Here is an 18,283-nt window from a genome sequence, read left to right on the forward strand (position 1 = left end):
GATATCCCGGAGGTGGTTTCATATAGACTTCCCACTGTCTGACACGTCAGTTGCCACGTCAGATTCCACGTCAGCAAGAAAGGTGACACGTGGCGACGTCTGAGTGGAGAAGAGAAGCCTTGTCAGCGGGTGCGGTGCGCGGGTCGCAAAGCGGTTCGGTTCGGGTCAGGTGCGGGCACGAGTTGCTGGAGGCGTTGATTCCACGACACATGGCGCGCGCTGAACGGGTGGATTGTTGCTGAAGATCGAACGGTGTTGGGTGGGCAAGCAGAGGCGCGACACGTGGGAGCCGCAGAGCCGTTGATCAATGCGCAATCTGAAAAGAATCTGGAGAGGAGAAGAAGCTGGTGACGACAGCGACTTCCGGTGGCGCGTGTGGAGGCTTCTGGCGAAGTTTCGAGACTCGTTGAACTTGTGACGACGAGACGAAGACGATGGTGTAGGTGGTGACGAACCAAAGCGTCGAAAAGAAACGAAAAATCAAGGACAAAGAAGGCTGCCGGAAGAGAAAACAAAAGGATTATGGACCAATTGTGGCTGAAAAAAATATAATCTAAACTCTTGATACCATGTTAGAAACAGGAGACCAAACTAAAGAAAGTATTTTGTGTATATTCAGTCTGATCAAAAGTACAGTATACAAGGAGTATTTATAAGTGCTAAATGAATCAGAGTAATAAAGGCATAGAATCCTACCATTAATATACAGATATGCTATATAAATATAAACGATATTGATTGATCTAAATTGATTCTAATGATTCTCTAACAAAGAAAACATAAAATTTTGGGGTAAAAATTGTCTAAGGGGTTGCAATCTAACTCAAAATGCTATTCAGGAAATATGAGATACAAATATAACAAGAGCAACTAAAGGTTAATTCAACAATTATGCTAATAAGAAGATATTCATGCTTTTAGGGAATGATAGTTTTTTTTTTTAATTTGAATTTAAACAGAGAATTTTATCAATGCGATATGTTACATACGTTGTGCTATTTGTGCTTCATGTGATCCTTTAAGCAACAAATTGATATCCGAAATATATTGAGTGAAGAATTTAATCAAAAGTTTCATGTTGAATAGCAATGCTCTAGTCTTTCCAACTTGTAATAAAAATTGTGTACGAGTACAACTGACATTTTATAGTAGATTTGGATGATACAAGAAGTCTTAGAACATATGTTTGAAGTTTGAATTCCAAATTTCACTTTATATTAAATATAAAGTTTTGGAAGCACTACAAGAAATATATTCTGTCGTCATTTTTTTTGTCATGTTTAAAAAACGTAGTCTAAAATAGTTTGCAAGTAACTATGATAATACTTACGGGATTATACCACGTGTATATTAAAATCAGCTACTAAAGTTAGCTATTAGTATAAAATATATGTCAGAATATAAATACATGTTAAAAATAAATTAAATCACATATATATTTATATATAAATACATTGGTAGTTGATTTTAATAACTAATTTTAATATACGAATAACATTTTTGTACTTGCAGGTTGACTTAGAAATAATTCATATACTTGCAAATGTGTTTTATTATTATTGAATGTTTGGTGTATTATTATTATTATTATTATTATTATTATTATTATTATTTCGCAACCCGACTTGGCGACTTATATGGCTAAAAGGTCATATGAAAAAAATTATATTGAATGATAGAAACTAATAACATGACCAAATTTGGAAATTTTGTTGTATGAGATGTGGGTATCGTAGTTAGAAAACGGGGAAAAAAAGAAAGAAGCGCAACTCAAGTTAAGACCAAATAAGTCATAATATTTAAATAGAGTTCAACTTTTTCTCATCTTAAAGAGATATGTCATTCTAAATTACTACAATATCTAAATAAAATCGTTGAAACATTAAAGCAGTTGTTTTAGTACACATTACTGAGAAAATATCACATATGTAGCTTATATAATATTTTTTTTTATATAATTATGTAATAGTTATTTAAAAATTACATATTGGAAGAGAGAGTAGGGGTGGTAAATGAGCAACCCTATACCGACTCATCCTGTCAAAAAAAGTGATACAAAAATTCTATCCCGCCTTGCTTTTTGATGGGCTGGCAGGTTGGCCCCTAAATTTTTTTTACTTTGGAAAAACTTTTAAAAAAATATCAAGTTCATAAAAATAAAAATAAAATTCATAACTTGATAATCAATCAACTATAAGAATTAAAATACCAAAAAAAAACTATAAGAATTACTTGATAAATTTCTAAGCATATATAAAAAATTAACTTAAAAGTACTTAATTTTTTTAGGCAAGCAGTTTAAGAAAAAGTTGGAGTCTAATTCAAGAATTAAAATAAAGGAATTGATGGTAAAGACACACAAAAAGTAGAATCAATTATGATTAAATCGATGGCAGCCAAAACTAAGCAAGAGGCGCTAATTAAGCCAAATTTAGGGTGCATTTAGGGAATTTAGGGAATAATATAAGAGAATTAATAATTATTGTGCTGAACTTCTAAAAATAAATCCAGGTTCAGCCGTTGTTCTCAAAGTAATTCGATCCCCAGATTTTACTCCCGGAAATCTAGAACCCAAATTTAATGAGCTATTGTATTTTTCAGTATGTATATTTCGATACGTACAAAAAAAGCTTCCAACACTATATCGCGAAAAAAAAAGAAGACTTTTATAACTATTAGAAAATACAAAATAATTTTTCATTCTTATCTCTAACTAATTCACTTCTATTTCTTAAATTAATTTCTTTCAAATGCATGAAATTTTTATTGATTACATATTATACCCATACAAAGAGATATTTAGCAAATAACTTTTGCCGTAACAACATGAAAGGGATAAGGAGTGTCTGCCCATGAATATGTGAAGGTAACAGGATGGTACATAGTGACTGGGTAACCATCGTTGATAAGACAAGTGTTTCCCTGAATTTTCAAAATTGCAGGGTTAATAGACTCCTTACTTTTAAATCCTGCACAATTTAGCATGACATTACCGAATTTACATGGACATTCGGTGGTTAACCAAACTCGAAACTCTTCCGTTCCATTTATTTTCCCCTCAGATTCCTGCTCAAGCTTAAGACCACTTAATTGGCACTCGCTATAGCCTGAGATATACATATAGTTGCACCAAAATAACAAACAAATTAAAATCATTAGTCGTAACAAAAATACTATATACACATAAAAAAAAAAATCAATCTTTAAATTAATTATAGTTGTGTGTGTGTGCGCATGTATATAGAATCTGGAATTTTCATGTTAACCATAAAATGAAAAAGAAAAAAAGAAAAAGAAAGAGGGAGTAGAAATTCATGCATTTGAAAAGTGAAAAGTAATTACATTGAGAAATAAAGGCAAAAAAGAAAAATATGCTGATAAGTGTGATAACTGTGTTGTTCATGGCACCCATTTTTTTTTTTTCTGAAAAATCAGTGCCTCAATGAATTCTTGAACTTATCTAATGTATTTCAACATTCATTTGGTGTGTCTTTTATAGTTACACACAATTTTATCTAAAATTTAAATAATTGATTATTTTACTTGCAAATTAAATATATAGGTTTGAAATTAGGGGGAAAAAGAATAATTTGATTTTTCAAACCTTATAAAATTTCACGTTTTTGATCTTGTTTGGTAAAATTTGTATTTTTCGAAGTCCATTTATTACAGTTGACTGTCGAAAAATAATTTTATAAAAATAACTTTTAAAAAATACAAGTAACGATAATTATATTTGATAAAATAATTTTTAAAATTTAAAAGACATAAATATAAGAATAAATTTAGATATTTATTAATATATGTTGTTATATTTAAAGTTTTTAAATTGATTTGAATAATACAAACTAATTTTAAAAAATTCTTCATTTGATTTTTTTAAAAATATTCTTAATATTTAAAAATTGAGAAAAATGAATACACAAAAATATTGTTAAGATTTTATTCTGGCAGACAAATCAATTCCCATTTTATTTTTCGGTAGATTAATTACCCAAATCAGTCTCCAAAGATTTTAAAATCGGACATTTTAGTTTAAAAAAAATTAATACATAAATCAATCTCTAACGTTTTTCTCTGTCATACATAACAGTCTCTCGTCTATTTTTTGGCATGACTCACAATTCTCTAAGTATTTATTAAAAAAAGAATATTAATAGATATTATAATTAAATTAACTTTTAAGGATATATATTTAGTTTGGAGTTAAAAAATACTCATCATAACAAAATAAAACGTACAAATAGCAAGACATGAAACTAAACAAATTACAATAATATGCTTTTAATTTAAAAAACTATGAGACTAATTACATCTCTTTATGTTGGATTTAAAATTGTGCAGTGAGGATGGTTCAATAACAATTTTTTTAAAAAATACCATATTAAAAATTGAATAGGTGTAACTTAACTTAAAAGTTAATTTGATTATAATTTCTGCTAATATTTTTTTCTAATAAATATTTGAAAAATTTAGTAAATCATGTCAGAAAATAGACAAAAAAATATTATGTTTGATGAAAAAAAATGTTAGCGATTGATCTTTATATTTTTTTATTAAAATGTCTGATTTCAAAATTTTTTGGACTAATTTGAATAATTACTCAACTAAAAAATGAATTGGGTATTAATTTGTCTGTCAAAATAAAATTTTTAAAATATTTTTATATATTAATTTTTTTTAAATCTAAATTGTGCACTTTTAAAATTCTTATTACTAATTTGACTAATTATTCTATTTTTTATTTATTATACACATTTTTAAAAAAATTTATCAAATTAAGCATTGATATTTAGTTTCTTATTTTATTTTTAAGTACACTATATCATAATTATGCAGATGCCTAATGAATGAATTTCGTTTTCATTATTTTTCAAATGCATATTTATGGCATTTGACTATATTGAATTATATATTTAAAATTATTAATAATATGAACAAGATCAAATTGAATTATAAATGAACTATTTATGTAGGATTTATTTATTTTATTTTCAAATACATATTTATGCCATTTGACTGTATTGAATTATATATTTAAAAATATTAATAATATGAACAAGATTAAATTGAATTATAAATGAACTATTTATGTTGGATTTATTTATTTTATATTCAAATACAAATGGAGAAATTGAATGTTGCTTAGCTCTTAAGTTCTTTGAGGAATATCAAGACGGTAAATTAAAGTTATAATTAATATTTATCATTAAATTATTTTAAATAAAAATATTTAGTAACAAAAAAAATTAGTCCAAAATAACCATAATTTAAATTATTTAATATTTATTAATTGTTACAACAATTAATAAATACTAAATAAGACAGATTCTATCTGTTTTTTTTTTCTACCTAAAATTACCGTAATTTAAAATGTATAATTATATTATTTTAAATTCTCTTGCCATATTTCGTTTACAGTGTAAATGAGATACTGTAAACGAGATATGGCACATCAATGTGACACGTGTATATCTCGTTTACACTGTAAACAAGATATGGCCTGTCTGTGCTTATATATAGAAGTCGTTTATAGCTTAGTTACGGACCCCAGTTTGAGTTTGTCAACCTCTTTCTCCCCTCTTTTAATCCTTTCTGACTATACCTTCGACTGAATCGGTGATGACGCGCCAGGCGGGGAATGACGGAGATATCAACAAGCTGAACGAGACGACACATTACGCCGAGACAGCCGACTTCGAGGTTAGTTTTGTTATGTCTGTTAAATTTAAGGATGTCGCCATTGTTAGGGTAGTCATGAAGAACTGGAACGTAGTTATATGAATTATGAGTTAGGTCTGTAGGAAGAATTTAGAACTCTATTCGCTTGTGCTATATTGGTACGACATAATTATTAGTTTGGAACTATGTTATTCTATTGCTATGTTGTTAGTATTTATAACGCTGTAGTTAGGATTTGCCTATTATCGAATATGTAATGTAGAGACATGTGTAAGTTAGAAAGTTAAAATATTGTATTCTTAAGGCTAAATTTTTATCTTTTTTCATTCTTCAGAGGCTTCGCCTCCTACTACCCCAGCGAGTGAGCCATACTTTACCTCTACCAGACGCCATCGTCCCGTATTTGGCTGAGCCCGGATTCGGCGATACGGTGCCCCTCAGAGATTTTACTTTTGACAGTTCCCTGATTTCGGCACTGGTGGAGCGATGGCGTCTAGAGACGCAAACGTTTCATCTCCCGTGGGGTGAGGTTACTATCACTCTGCAAGACGTGGCGTACCACCTAAACCTATGCGCAACGGTAACCCCGTCGGAGGTGCTTCCGTGACTTTGGTAGGTGGTACTATACAGAGACGTAAGCGTTGGTGGAGCGGCTACTTAGCGTCAGGCCTCCCGTAACAGCATAGCAGGTAGCGCAGATGAAGGAGTCCTTCACACTGAAGCTTGTGTGGTTGTAGGATCGTATCCACCAGATATCCCCGACAGACAATCTCGACACCCTTGACAATACGATAGTGTAAACGAAATATACACGTGTCATGCTGACGTGTCATATCTCATTGATATGACAATTTAAATCGATAAATACTCGTAAAATTATTTATTTTTTAAATATTACATTTATTTTATTTATTAAAATAAAAAATCCTTTAACATTACGTATGGTAGCGTAATGCATTTTAGCATCAATCTTCATGTATTTCTCTTTCCAATATCATTTGTGAAAAGTATTATATATAATCAAAATATATGTTAACAATTAATGATTAATTACTATGATACGTATTAATAATTTTTTAAAAATAAAAATTCATATGAAGTAGTTTATTTATTTTATAAATTTAATAATTAATTGCTTAAAATTAATAATGGAAATTTTTAATAATTTATCAAAAGTATTTATGGAACAGGCTCTTTTGATTAAAAGGGTATTAGAATAAAAATAGTATGTAAATCCTAAGAATCAACGATCATATATTTGTGTATATTTATATACTTATTCATTTTTTATAAGAAAAGAAAAAATGTTTTGATATATTCTGCCATCAATTAATATAGAATTAATTCCCAAATTATATTCCTTTTAAAATGGCATACGTTGGCAACTGCAATATAGACAAACAATTATAACTCGAGATTTAATGGAGAGAGAGAAAAAGGAAAAAAATCTATCTATTACTCGAGATTTAATGGAGAGAGAGAAAAAGGAAAAAAATTTTAAAAATTTTTCTCCTTAATTCAAATAAAAACATTCCGTAAATTATAAGGAAAAAAAAAAGTGTTTTGATATCCTCTCATGAGTCAACATAGAATATTAATAATTTAATACCAAATTATATTCCTTTCAAAATGGCATACGTTGGCAACTCTAATGTAGAGAGAGTTTATAATTTAAGATTTAATGGAGAGAGAAAAGGGAGAAATAAAATTTTTAAAATTTAAAAAACAACTCTCTTTCTTATTTCAAATAAAAATAAGAAGAAGTGTTTTAATATATAACCTCTCATCGTTTTTTTTATGAAGGACATTTTTCAACTAATAAGGGTGGGATCGCAAGTTCAATTAATTTAGGATATTTTGGAGGGATTAGAAATAATTTAATCTGTTAAACCATGTTTTCAAGTTTTATTATTTGAAGAGTAAAAGGTTTTGGTGATTTTTGTTAACCCTCTAAAGGGTTCGTTTTCAAGATTCATAAATTGAGAGGCTTTATTGGTTTTTATTTTAATATAATTTATTTTTTTATCTAATAAATTATTGTGATACTATTTATTTCTTCATACTTAATTTTTCAATAAGGGCCGATAAGATTGTAAAAATAATATAGTAAGTCATCCGAGAATATTGTAGAACCCTTGCTTTCTTCTTTATGTTAAGGGTAAAGGACAAATTCGTCCCTGACCTTTTAAATTTGGGACTTTTAACTCCCTTAAGATTGAAAAATACAAAACGATCCCTCACCAGTGGAAACGGCGTACAAACCGGTCCTTCCGTTCAATTTGGGTTCCAAGACGTAACGGATTCTGTTTACCTGGCGCCTATGTGGCGTGGATATGTGCACGTGTCTTCAGGGTGGTAGTAATGGGGCTGACGTAGTGCCAGTAGAGAAAGTAATAGGACATTTTAGTCCTTGGTCACGCGCACGACGTCGTTTCGGGTTAATGTTTTGCAATGGTGAGTGTGAGCTATGAAATATGCCAGAGCTGCCCATATGAGTGAGAAAGAATTACAAGAACCCTAGCACTACTAAGCTTTTCCCTCCAAAAAATACAACGCTTCATTTCCGCTTTGTCGTCGTTGCAGTTCTGTGGAGGAGTTCCAGATTGAAGCTCCGTGGTTATACCTGCGTCTGCCGTAGAGAGGGGTAAGTACATTGATGTTCAATCGTTTTGCTTATGGCCGTTATTTGCTATCAATGTTGTAGGATGAGACTAATAGGGATTGTAACTGATTGTCATATGTGATTAGTTGTGGGGTTAGTCATTTGCCATGTGTTGTTTAGAGATATTTTGGACATTTAGATAATAAGGGGTGGTTTTGTGTTTTGTTGTGGATTGAAAAATTTTGCAGATGGTTGATGTCTTTGGTGTTCCCGTGTTCCATCATGGGGGTAACTTCTCACGGGGGGCTAGCGGTGAGTTAGTGTATCTTAATGGTCAAGTTGAGAAGTTTCCTTCGATGGACTTGGATTTTGTCAATTTCGGCGATCTGGTCACCATGTTCAAAGGGCTAGGATATCAATCCTATAAGGAGGCTTACTGGTATGATCCAAAAAGTAAAGATATGGAGTCAGGGTTGCATGTACTGAGGGGGGACGCAGGGATCAACCAAATGCGACAGGCTAAGTTGAGGAACAAAGATACTGAAGAGTTTTACATTTTTTTTGACCATCCTGTTGACGAACCTGAGATCGCAGATGATGATTTTGAGAAAAATGCTGAGGTTGAGGAAGAAGCCGATCCAAATGACATGGAGAAGTCGGATGGTAGCACTGACAGTGATGAAGATGAGCTATATAAACCACCACCAGCTGGTTATGAAAGTGGGAGTGATACTGGTGAAGATGATGAGGGCAGAAGGGTTAGAGCTGCCAAAGGGAAGAGGAAACATGTGTCTCTATCGCCGAGGAAAGGGGTTGATCCCAATGAGAAGCCAAAAAAACAAGCAACCCATGAGTTTAAAAGGCAGAGATTTAAAGCAAGAAGGGTGAGCTCAGGTGGTGAAAGTTCCTCAAGGTCTACTGGGCCTGCTAAATAGCCCAGCACTAGTAGGCCTGAAAGCCAGCCCAACAGATCTAGGCCTGCTAGGGAGCCCAGCATGAGGCCAGCCGTTGCAGATTATGTCAGTGATGTAGACACTGATAATGAGGACATTGTGTTTGAGTATGAGTCTGAAGAGCTGCATACCCCTATCTCATCAGAGGATGAAGGGAACAAACCACACTGGCCTGAGTTTGATGAACACTATGGGTTTGGAGAAGGCAGATTTGAGCTAGGCACAAGATTTGCTACAATCGAGAGGTTCAAGGAAGTTGTGAAGGATTCGTTTATTGCTGAGGGGAGGGAGTTGGTTTGGATTAAAAATGATAAGGAAAGGGTTAGAGTTGGGTGCAAGAATGAGAATTGTCCCTGGATTGCTCATCTATCATACAATAAACAGCTGCAGTGTTTCCAAGTGAAAACCTATAGGAGTGAACATACATGCGCAAGAGATCTGGGAAGCAATGCGGCTGACCAACACTGGATTAGCAAAAAAGTGGAGAAAAGGATGACCACCCATCCCCATATGAACACACACGAGGCCATTGATTTTTAAAAAAAAAGAGTTTGATCTAGTACTACACCCTAAAATGGTTTACAGAGCTGTGAGGGAAGCCAAAGACAAGATCATGGGAAACGAGGTAGAACAGTATGGGAAGCTTAGAGATTATCTAATGGAGATACATAGAAGCAATCCAAGGTCTACTGCATTGTTGGACGTTATTCCCCAGCCACAAGCACCCCCAACATTCGACAAAATGTATATATGCTTCGATGCCTGCAAGAGGGGATTTAAGAGTGGATGCAGGCCGTTGATTCACTTGGATGGAGCATTCCTGAAGACCTATCATGGGGGCCAATTGCTGTCTGCTGTGGCACAGGACGCAAATAACCAGTTTTATGTGGTTGCATTTGCTGTGGCAAGGTCTGAATCGAAAGAGTCATGGAAGTGGTTTCTGACCCTATTACAAGAGGACATTGGAGATGTGCAACAACATGGTTGGAATTTTATGTCCGACATGCAAAAGGTTAGTAAGCCAGTTCCTCTACTTAATTTAAGTACATATGGTGTAAAATGATAAAAGTCCTTCTTGTTGCATTCTGTTTCAGGGACTGATGCCTGCATTGAAGGAGATAATGCCGAATGCACATGTGCGCAATTGTGTCGTGCACATGTGGAAGAATTTCATCAACCGTTTCAAGGACTTATATATCAGGGAAACTGTGTGGGAATGTGCAAAATGCACAACTGTGGCTGAGTTCAAGACAAAAATGAAGAGGCTGAAGGAAGTTAATCAGGATGCCTGGTCATACCTGATGAAATTTGAACCTGCAACATGGGTAAGGGCCTATTTCAGTCATGGTCCAAAAGTGGACAACCTGACTAACAATATGTGCGAGTCTTTCAACTCCAAGATCACCAAGTACAGGTGCAAGCCTATACTGACAATGTGCGAAGAAGTGCGCTGCTACCTCATGAGGCGTATGGTTCAGCACAAGAGACTGATAGATTGCCATCATGGAAAGCTTGCACCGGTTCAGGAGAAAAGGTTGAAGAGACTTGTTAAGCCAAGTAACAAATGGACTGCGGAGTGGATAGGTGATAACGAGCGCAAGCGATTTGAGGTCACATACAAGGGATCTAAGTTGGATGTGGACTTGATTAAACATACATGTACATGTAACAGATGGCAATTAACTGGTAAGTGTGTAATTCTCTAAATGTTTCTTGTTGGATTTGCCTGCAAGATGTTGCTGTAATTTTACTTACTCATGACATTGTTTCTTGTTGGAATTGCCTGCCTGCTACTACTGTAATTATGTTTATGTGATTGTTTGTTGTTGGATTTGCTTGTCTGCTGCTGCTGTTTCCTTACTTGCATATGTCCAGTTGTATATGTTTAAGTTGTATATGTCTAATTGTTATCATTAACTTGTTGGATTTGTTGGAAAAGGGATGCCGTGCACTCATGCAGTTGCAGCAATCAGAAAAAGACATGACAACATGGAAGATTATGTGCATCCATGGTTATGCATGGAATCACTGAAGAAGACTTACGAGCACTTCATTCAACCCGTTACAAGTGAAGAGTTCTGGATACGGTCTGATCAGACTAGGCCGGCTGCACCTGTCATTAAGCGGCCAATTGGTCGTCCAAAGGTACATAACAGGCAGAAGGACCCAGCAGAAACTGTTATCGAAGGTGAAAAACTGAGGAGAAGTTTCTATGCGACATGCAGCAAGTGTGGTCAAACAGGGCACAACTATAAGACTTGTAAGGGTGCGCCATCCAATCCAAATTGGAAACTTAAGACCAGGAAACCAAAGAAGAAGACCCAAGACAACCTTTCTCTTGTGGTTATACCACTGTCACAATCAGCACCTGAGGCAGAGGTACTTGGCTGGACTAAGGATCTTTATGTCCCCCCGATAATATGTTTAAGGATTTCGTTGTCCATTTAAAAAATGTTAAAGGACCCATTTGTATTTTTTAAATTTGTTTCATGGCTTTATTGTCTTTCTTTGTTTCAGGGTGAGGAGCATGACTCAGCTACTCCAACCAACCAGAACCATTCTACCACTTTCACAACTCCAGATGTGGCCCAGCAACAACCTGCTCCACAAGTTGCATCTGTGACCACTACTGCAGCCCCTGCAACACAAGGTCAGGTTCCTTTCAAACCTCCAGCCAGAGTTCCAGCAAGGCCATCCAACAAAACATTCAGACCGAAACAACCAATTAGAAGGAAGAGTGATGGTAAACAACAAGTTCAGAAGTCACAGCAGCCAAGTGTGGAAGCAGTTGAAGGACCATCTGATGAGGCTCTGGCTGCAGCAAGCAGTGGAACTAAAAGGGTGTTTCAGGTCATCCCCACCCCAGGAACCAACAATTCCAAAAAATGATGTTCATATTTTATGAGTCTGATGTAAAAGTTGGATCAAACTTATTTTTGTTTGTTATACACTATGGAATCTTTTTGCCAAAACTATGATGCTAAGGTTGTGAGCCTTTATTAAACTGTATACCATGTTTTGTTAGGATTGTAATCTCTTAAACTTAAACTTTCGTTCAATGTTAAATGATCCAAACTATTTAATGTCTATTTCATTCTAATCCCATCAACATCATATTACATATACCCACCCAACTCCAACATGTTACAGCAACAGCATATCATCATTCATGAAAGGATAACTTAATACAACACTTATGTTCCAAAGGCATAACTTAAACTGCTTTTCCACTTTTCAGCCAAGTTTGACAACAACATATCCCAAAATTACACTAACCACAACAACAATAACATAATACAAATTAACATTCTTCTTCCTCTCTAGATGCACCAGCTTCTTCTCCAAATCAGTGAGTCTCTGTTCCACCACCTTCTTTCCAAGATAAAGTTTCAGATCATCAACCTCGTTCTCAGTCATAAACTTGTCCAGAACTCTTACTGTTGAAACATGGTCATCCAGCCATAAGAAGAACTTGCAGTGACTGGGATTTTTCAGCTGCATGTTCATCATGGCAAAACAAAAAATCACCAACTTATAATCAAAATAACTACTTACGCCCGTATAATCAAAATCAATCAAATAAAACCACCAACTTACCTTAAAGAATGGACATCCAAAGAACAATCTATTGGGGTTCGTCGTCGTCCTCGATTTGTACAATATGGCGTACACTCCACATCTACACCTCGGAGCAATGTCATCTTTCTCCTCTGCAGCTTCCACGCATTTTATGGTCGATGGTAGTGGTACGCGTCTTGCGCTGGATGAAGCTCCATCGCTGGCCATTTACCACTCCACAGTATCACCACCCCCGACCTCTCACACAAATCACAACGGCTATGGCGACAGATTCCATTTGAAGAAATAGGGCACACACCGAAAACGACGTCGTGCGCGTGACCAAGGACTAAAATGTCCCATTACTTTCTCTACTGGCACCACGTCAGCCCCGTTACTACCACCCTGAAGACACGTGCACCTATCCACGCCACATAGGCGCCAGGTAAACAGAATCCGTTATGTCTTGGAACCCAAATTGAACGGAAGGACCGGTTTGTACGCCGTTTCCACTGGTGAGGGGTCGTTTTGTATTTTCCAATCTTAAGGGAGTTAAAAGTCCCAAATTTAAAAGGTCAGGAACGAATTTGTCCTTTACCCTTATGTTAAACTTGTAAACATAAATATATTTTAAAATGTTAAACCCTTCTTTAATTTGACTTTTTCTTTCTCCCCTTCAAAACCCTCCGTTCCTGTTCTCTTGCCGGTCATAAATACACCCAAAAGCGTCTAACTTTAGATTCACATATAAATGATTTAAACATATTAAAGTTACAAACTATAATGCACGGATATGGATATAGATATAAGACATGATATGACACGAAATATGTCGATATACGAATTTTAAAATTTTATAAAATACAAAAATTCGTATTCATATAAAATATAAAATATTTTTTAGATAAATGATAATGATATTTTGATATTTTATTAATATTAAAATATAAATTAATTTTTTAATTATTTTTAATGTCTTATTTTAATTATATTAAATATTTAAAATATTTTTTATTTTAATAAATAATAATATATACTATATCTAAATTTATTTTAAGAATACATATTAAGAATAAGGTTGGACACAATGAAACGTTGACACGTGATAGTATTTAGGTGTATCCAAGCGTGTTCGGAAAATTTTTTTTTATTTTTTATTAATACACGGTTGAAAAAAACAGACATACATATCAGACTAATGTCGGTGATTATCGTATTCAAAATATGTCCAATACACGAACATGACAATTTAGCAAAATATCTGTATTTCATCAGTTACAGAAAACAAAATTTTATTTACATAATTGACCTAAAACACTAATTATAGTAGCATTACAAATGGTATATCTAAAATGAGTCCAAACAACCTATGTATATTGGATGCATTACTTTTTTAAGTTTTTATAAATTATTCAATTTTATTAAATAAAATTTAAAAGATGTTAAAAAAATATTAACTACAAGAAGTGCTATTTTTATTGACGGTCAAAACGTCGGTAATCAATTTTATCGGACAAGTTGACATTGATAAATTAAATTTAACGACACCACTAATCCACTATCCGTCTATAAAATAAAATTAAGTATACCCACGATCATATTGTTGGTAAAAATCAAGTGTCGAAAAAATATTAGGTAAATATTACTCAACCTCTTTTAAAATAATATGTAAACTATTATTTATGATGTGTTAAATTTTAAATTATTTTATAATTTTTTATTTGAGATGCATAATGGTATTTTTAAAATATCAAAATTTCACTCTCGTCAATTGAAGCATATTTTTCATTCTTCAATTCTTTCTTCATCCCGTAGTTTCGGTCCTTCCAAGCATTGTCATCCTTTCCATTCCTCAATTCTTTCTTCAGAGCGTAATTTCGGTCCTTCCAAGTATCGCCGTCGTCGTGACAAGAAACGCTGACGTCGTTATTACTACTACACTCCCACGCAATCTCTTTCTTCAGTGCATCATTTCTTAGCTACATTATTAAATTCCCCTCCTTTCTAATATAGTGAGCACCAATATCATCGCTATATCTTGTCTTCTCATTTGATCCGTCTTTTTAATGTGGATGATTCTTTACTAACATAATTACTGGCTAGTTTTAATTATTAAATTTTTTTATTAAAAAATATATTTATTTAATATAATAAAGTAAATCTATTTAGAATACTTAAAATATAATTAAAATCATAAACATATAAATATAATAGTAAAATTTGTACTCTAAACAAATAAACATATACTTTATCATACATAAATTATTTTAAAAAACCCTGTCTGGAATCCACCTCTTTAGCCAGTGAAGGCATTTGAAGGCTTACTTAGTGCTTAAAATTAATGATAAAAATTTAAAATGATAAAATCTAATTTTTTTATCATATTTTTTATAATATTTTATTTTTTTAATTTTTAATTTATTAATATTTTATTATTTAATTAATAATTAAAAAAATTATTTTTATGAAAAATTATTTTTTGTATTATCCAATGATTTTATTAGTGAAAAGTTGTTAACCCATTTATGTTGATAATAATAATAATTTTATTAGGATAAATTTCAAATTCTATTCCTAATATAAAAATATAAAATTTAATAAAAAATAATTTTTCATGAAAATCATTTGTTTAATTATTAAGTAAATAATAAAGTACTAATAAATTAAAATTTAAAAGAATAAAAATACTATAAAAAATACTTTTTAAAAAGTTAGATTTTATCATTTTAAACTTGTGTTATTGATTTTAACCATTTATTCATTTTTTTAAATAATTTATATATGATAAAAGATATATTTATTTGTTTAAAATACAAATTTTATTATTATATTTATATGTTCCTGATTTTAATTATATTTTTAAGTACTCTAAATATATTTATTTTATTATATTATATTTTACATACAAGTATATATTCTATCATGTAATTAAATAAAGATATATTTTTTAATAAAAAAATTTAACAACCAAATTAACTATTAATTATGTTGATAAAGAGTGATTAAAAAGAGAGATCGAATGAGAGGATAGGAGATAGCGATAAGGTCAGCACTGGCTATATTGGGAAGGACGGCAAAGTTACGAAAACGAGTTAACGACGTCGTTAAGAGATAATGACGATGATATTGGCCCTTCTTTTCACGACGGCGATGATTGGAAGGATGTGAACTACGCAATGAAGAAAGAATGGAGGAGTGGAAAGGTGTTTCAATGTTCAATTAACGGAAGTGAGATTTTGATATTTTAAGAAATTATATCATTACCATTAAAATAATAAATTACAAAATAATTTAACTATGATTAAGATGATGACCAATTCAAATTTGACACATCATAAAGGATAACTTACATGTTATTTTAGAGAGAGCTCGATAGAATTCACCAAAATATTAACGTCCGGGCAATTATTTTTTTATTTTTCTTGAAAATGCAAGCCGTCAGGGAAATTGATTCTCTTTTTTCTTGTGGAATTTGTATATTACCATGGCGTTTTTATTCATATATTCGAACACGTGTTTGTAAGAATTAAATGATATGCAAGTTTTTTTTATTCAAATTGAAACTGAGTAAATAATAAATTTACAAAATTATTCCATATATATAAGCAAAACAAATAGAAAAAGTCATGTAAACAGAAAATACAAGTACAAATAAAAGTGAAGATGGATTATATGTAGTCATTTGAAATGAAAATGTCGTTATTATTTCTATCCTCTCCTCTCTTTCCCATCCTGTAATTTTAGTGGTTCTGTTGGTGGTGTCGGTGGCTGAGCTCTAACTTCTCCCACATAAAAGAGTACATGTATGTAAGGGTGGAGTTACATGAAATATTAGAGAGGGCTAAATTTTTACACAATAAAATAAGATTAAAATAAAATTTTAAGGGGACTAAACTGAAATTTACATATAATTTACATGTAAAAAATTAAAATTAGAGAGGCCATCACCCCCTTTCTATGTATGTAACTCCGCCCCTGCATGTATGCGATCGTGTTCTTCTATTGGTCTAGATTAGATTTTTGGGTAGGAATGTAGGATTTGGTTTATTGGAGACAGTTGATCTTCATACTTCTAGTGAGCAAGCATCCACTCGTCCTGCTTCTACTAGTAGCATATCTCCAACTTTGCATATCTTATTTTGTGCTGCTGGAGTCTCGTTCCATGTCATATTGTAGCTCCCTGTTGAACAAGGTAACTTGTTCCCTTATGTCCACACTTCTACGATAATGGACTCAACATCGAAAAATCGTGGAGTAGTCATGGTGGAGACACGACCTATACCATAAATCCTCCCCTGCTTACAGGAGCCCACAGTTTGCATCCATAGCTCATACTCAGATATAGACGCTGATCAACCCCTCAGCGATCTAATTCACACGCTCCTCTTGAGCCCTGATAAGCTTATCATCGAACTCAATTTGGCCAAAAGTATTAATTTATAAATTATAAGAATGAATATTTATAAGATTTTGATTATAACAAATATCTTCTAGAAGACTTTATTTTGATGAGACTATTGACCTAGCTCAATTTTCTAACAAAAGGATTTAGAATAAGTAGATAGAGTCATAATGTATCATATTAATCAATGAAAAAGTAAACAAATTAATAATCAACTTAAACAACTAAATGATACAAACATTTTTTTCTTTGTTGTCATGTAGCTAGTGGATCCTCCAATGTGAGTTCAAGAGAAGTTGTATGAATTGTGAGACTTTACTCACACTATAAGTAATTTTGGACCGAGTGATAGCGAGGTATAGCAAGCTTCCCACTATTGAACGATACAGAGGGATCAGTAAATATGGAACCACCAGTTGCTGATAACTTCAGCATGGGTGGATGAGGAGTGTACTACAATCATCTACACATGCTTTCTTAAGCAAATCAGTGATGTATTTTTGTTGGGAGGGTAAATTTTTCCTAAAGCGAAGTGATGAGTAACTTGACTGCCAAGAAAGTATTGAAGTTCGCCCATATCTTTCAAGGCAAATTTCTTATTTAGCTTCACAATCATTTCAACTATAATGACCTCAGATTCACTAGTAAAGGTGATATCATCTACATACACAAGTAAGAATGTTCTCACACTTTTCATCAAGTTAGTGAAAATCGAGATATCAAACTTAGTCGGAAGAAAGCCAAGTTCTCGAAGCTCAGTAGCAAGCTTGTTGTACCATGCTAGAGCCTTTGTAAGCTTACACACCAGCGTATTATCACCCTTCACATATCCTTGAAGCTGTCACATATAGATATCTTTACTCAACTCACCATGTGAGAATGCATTATTAACATCTAGTTGTCTGATTTTCCAAGAATTAGCCAAGGCCAGAGACAAGATTTGGCGAATGGAAGTAGATTTTACCACAGGGCTGAATGTCTCATTGAAGTTAACACCAGGGTATTGAGTAAAGCTCTGAACCATCAAGCACATCCTATATTTCTGCAAAGTGCCATCAGAATTGAACTTAGTACGAAAAACTCACT

General features: G+C 32.8%; 2 protein-coding genes across 2 annotated transcripts; one reads left to right on the forward strand and one right to left on the reverse strand.

Annotated features, from left to right (window-relative positions):
• Nucleotides 1-2,654: 2,654 nt before the first annotated feature.
• On the reverse strand, nt 2,655-3,499 carry LOC107490535 (uncharacterized protein At1g05835). The gene is made up of 2 exons (XM_016111306.3): nt 3,343-3,499; nt 2,655-3,107 (listed from the first exon to the last, which is right to left on the reverse strand). The coding sequence occupies exons 1-2, from the start codon at nt 3,410-3,412 to the stop codon at nt 2,800-2,802; spliced, it is 378 nt and encodes a 125-aa protein (XP_015966792.1). The 5' UTR covers nt 3,413-3,499; the 3' UTR covers nt 2,655-2,799.
• A 6,312-nt stretch (nt 3,500-9,811) lies between these two features.
• Nucleotides 9,812-12,126, forward strand: LOC107490470 (uncharacterized). The gene is made up of 4 exons (XM_016111253.1): nt 9,812-10,249; nt 10,332-10,923; nt 11,177-11,616; nt 11,755-12,126. The coding sequence occupies exons 1-4, from the start codon at nt 9,812-9,814 to the stop codon at nt 12,124-12,126; spliced, it is 1,842 nt and encodes a 613-aa protein (XP_015966739.1).
• Nucleotides 12,127-18,283: the final 6,157 nt, after the last annotated feature.

The sequence above is a fragment of the Arachis duranensis genome, chromosome 5 (assembly GCF_000817695.3).
Source record: "Arachis duranensis cultivar V14167 chromosome 5, aradu.V14167.gnm2.J7QH, whole genome shotgun sequence".
Taxonomy (NCBI): Eukaryota; Viridiplantae; Streptophyta; class Magnoliopsida; order Fabales; family Fabaceae; genus Arachis; species Arachis duranensis.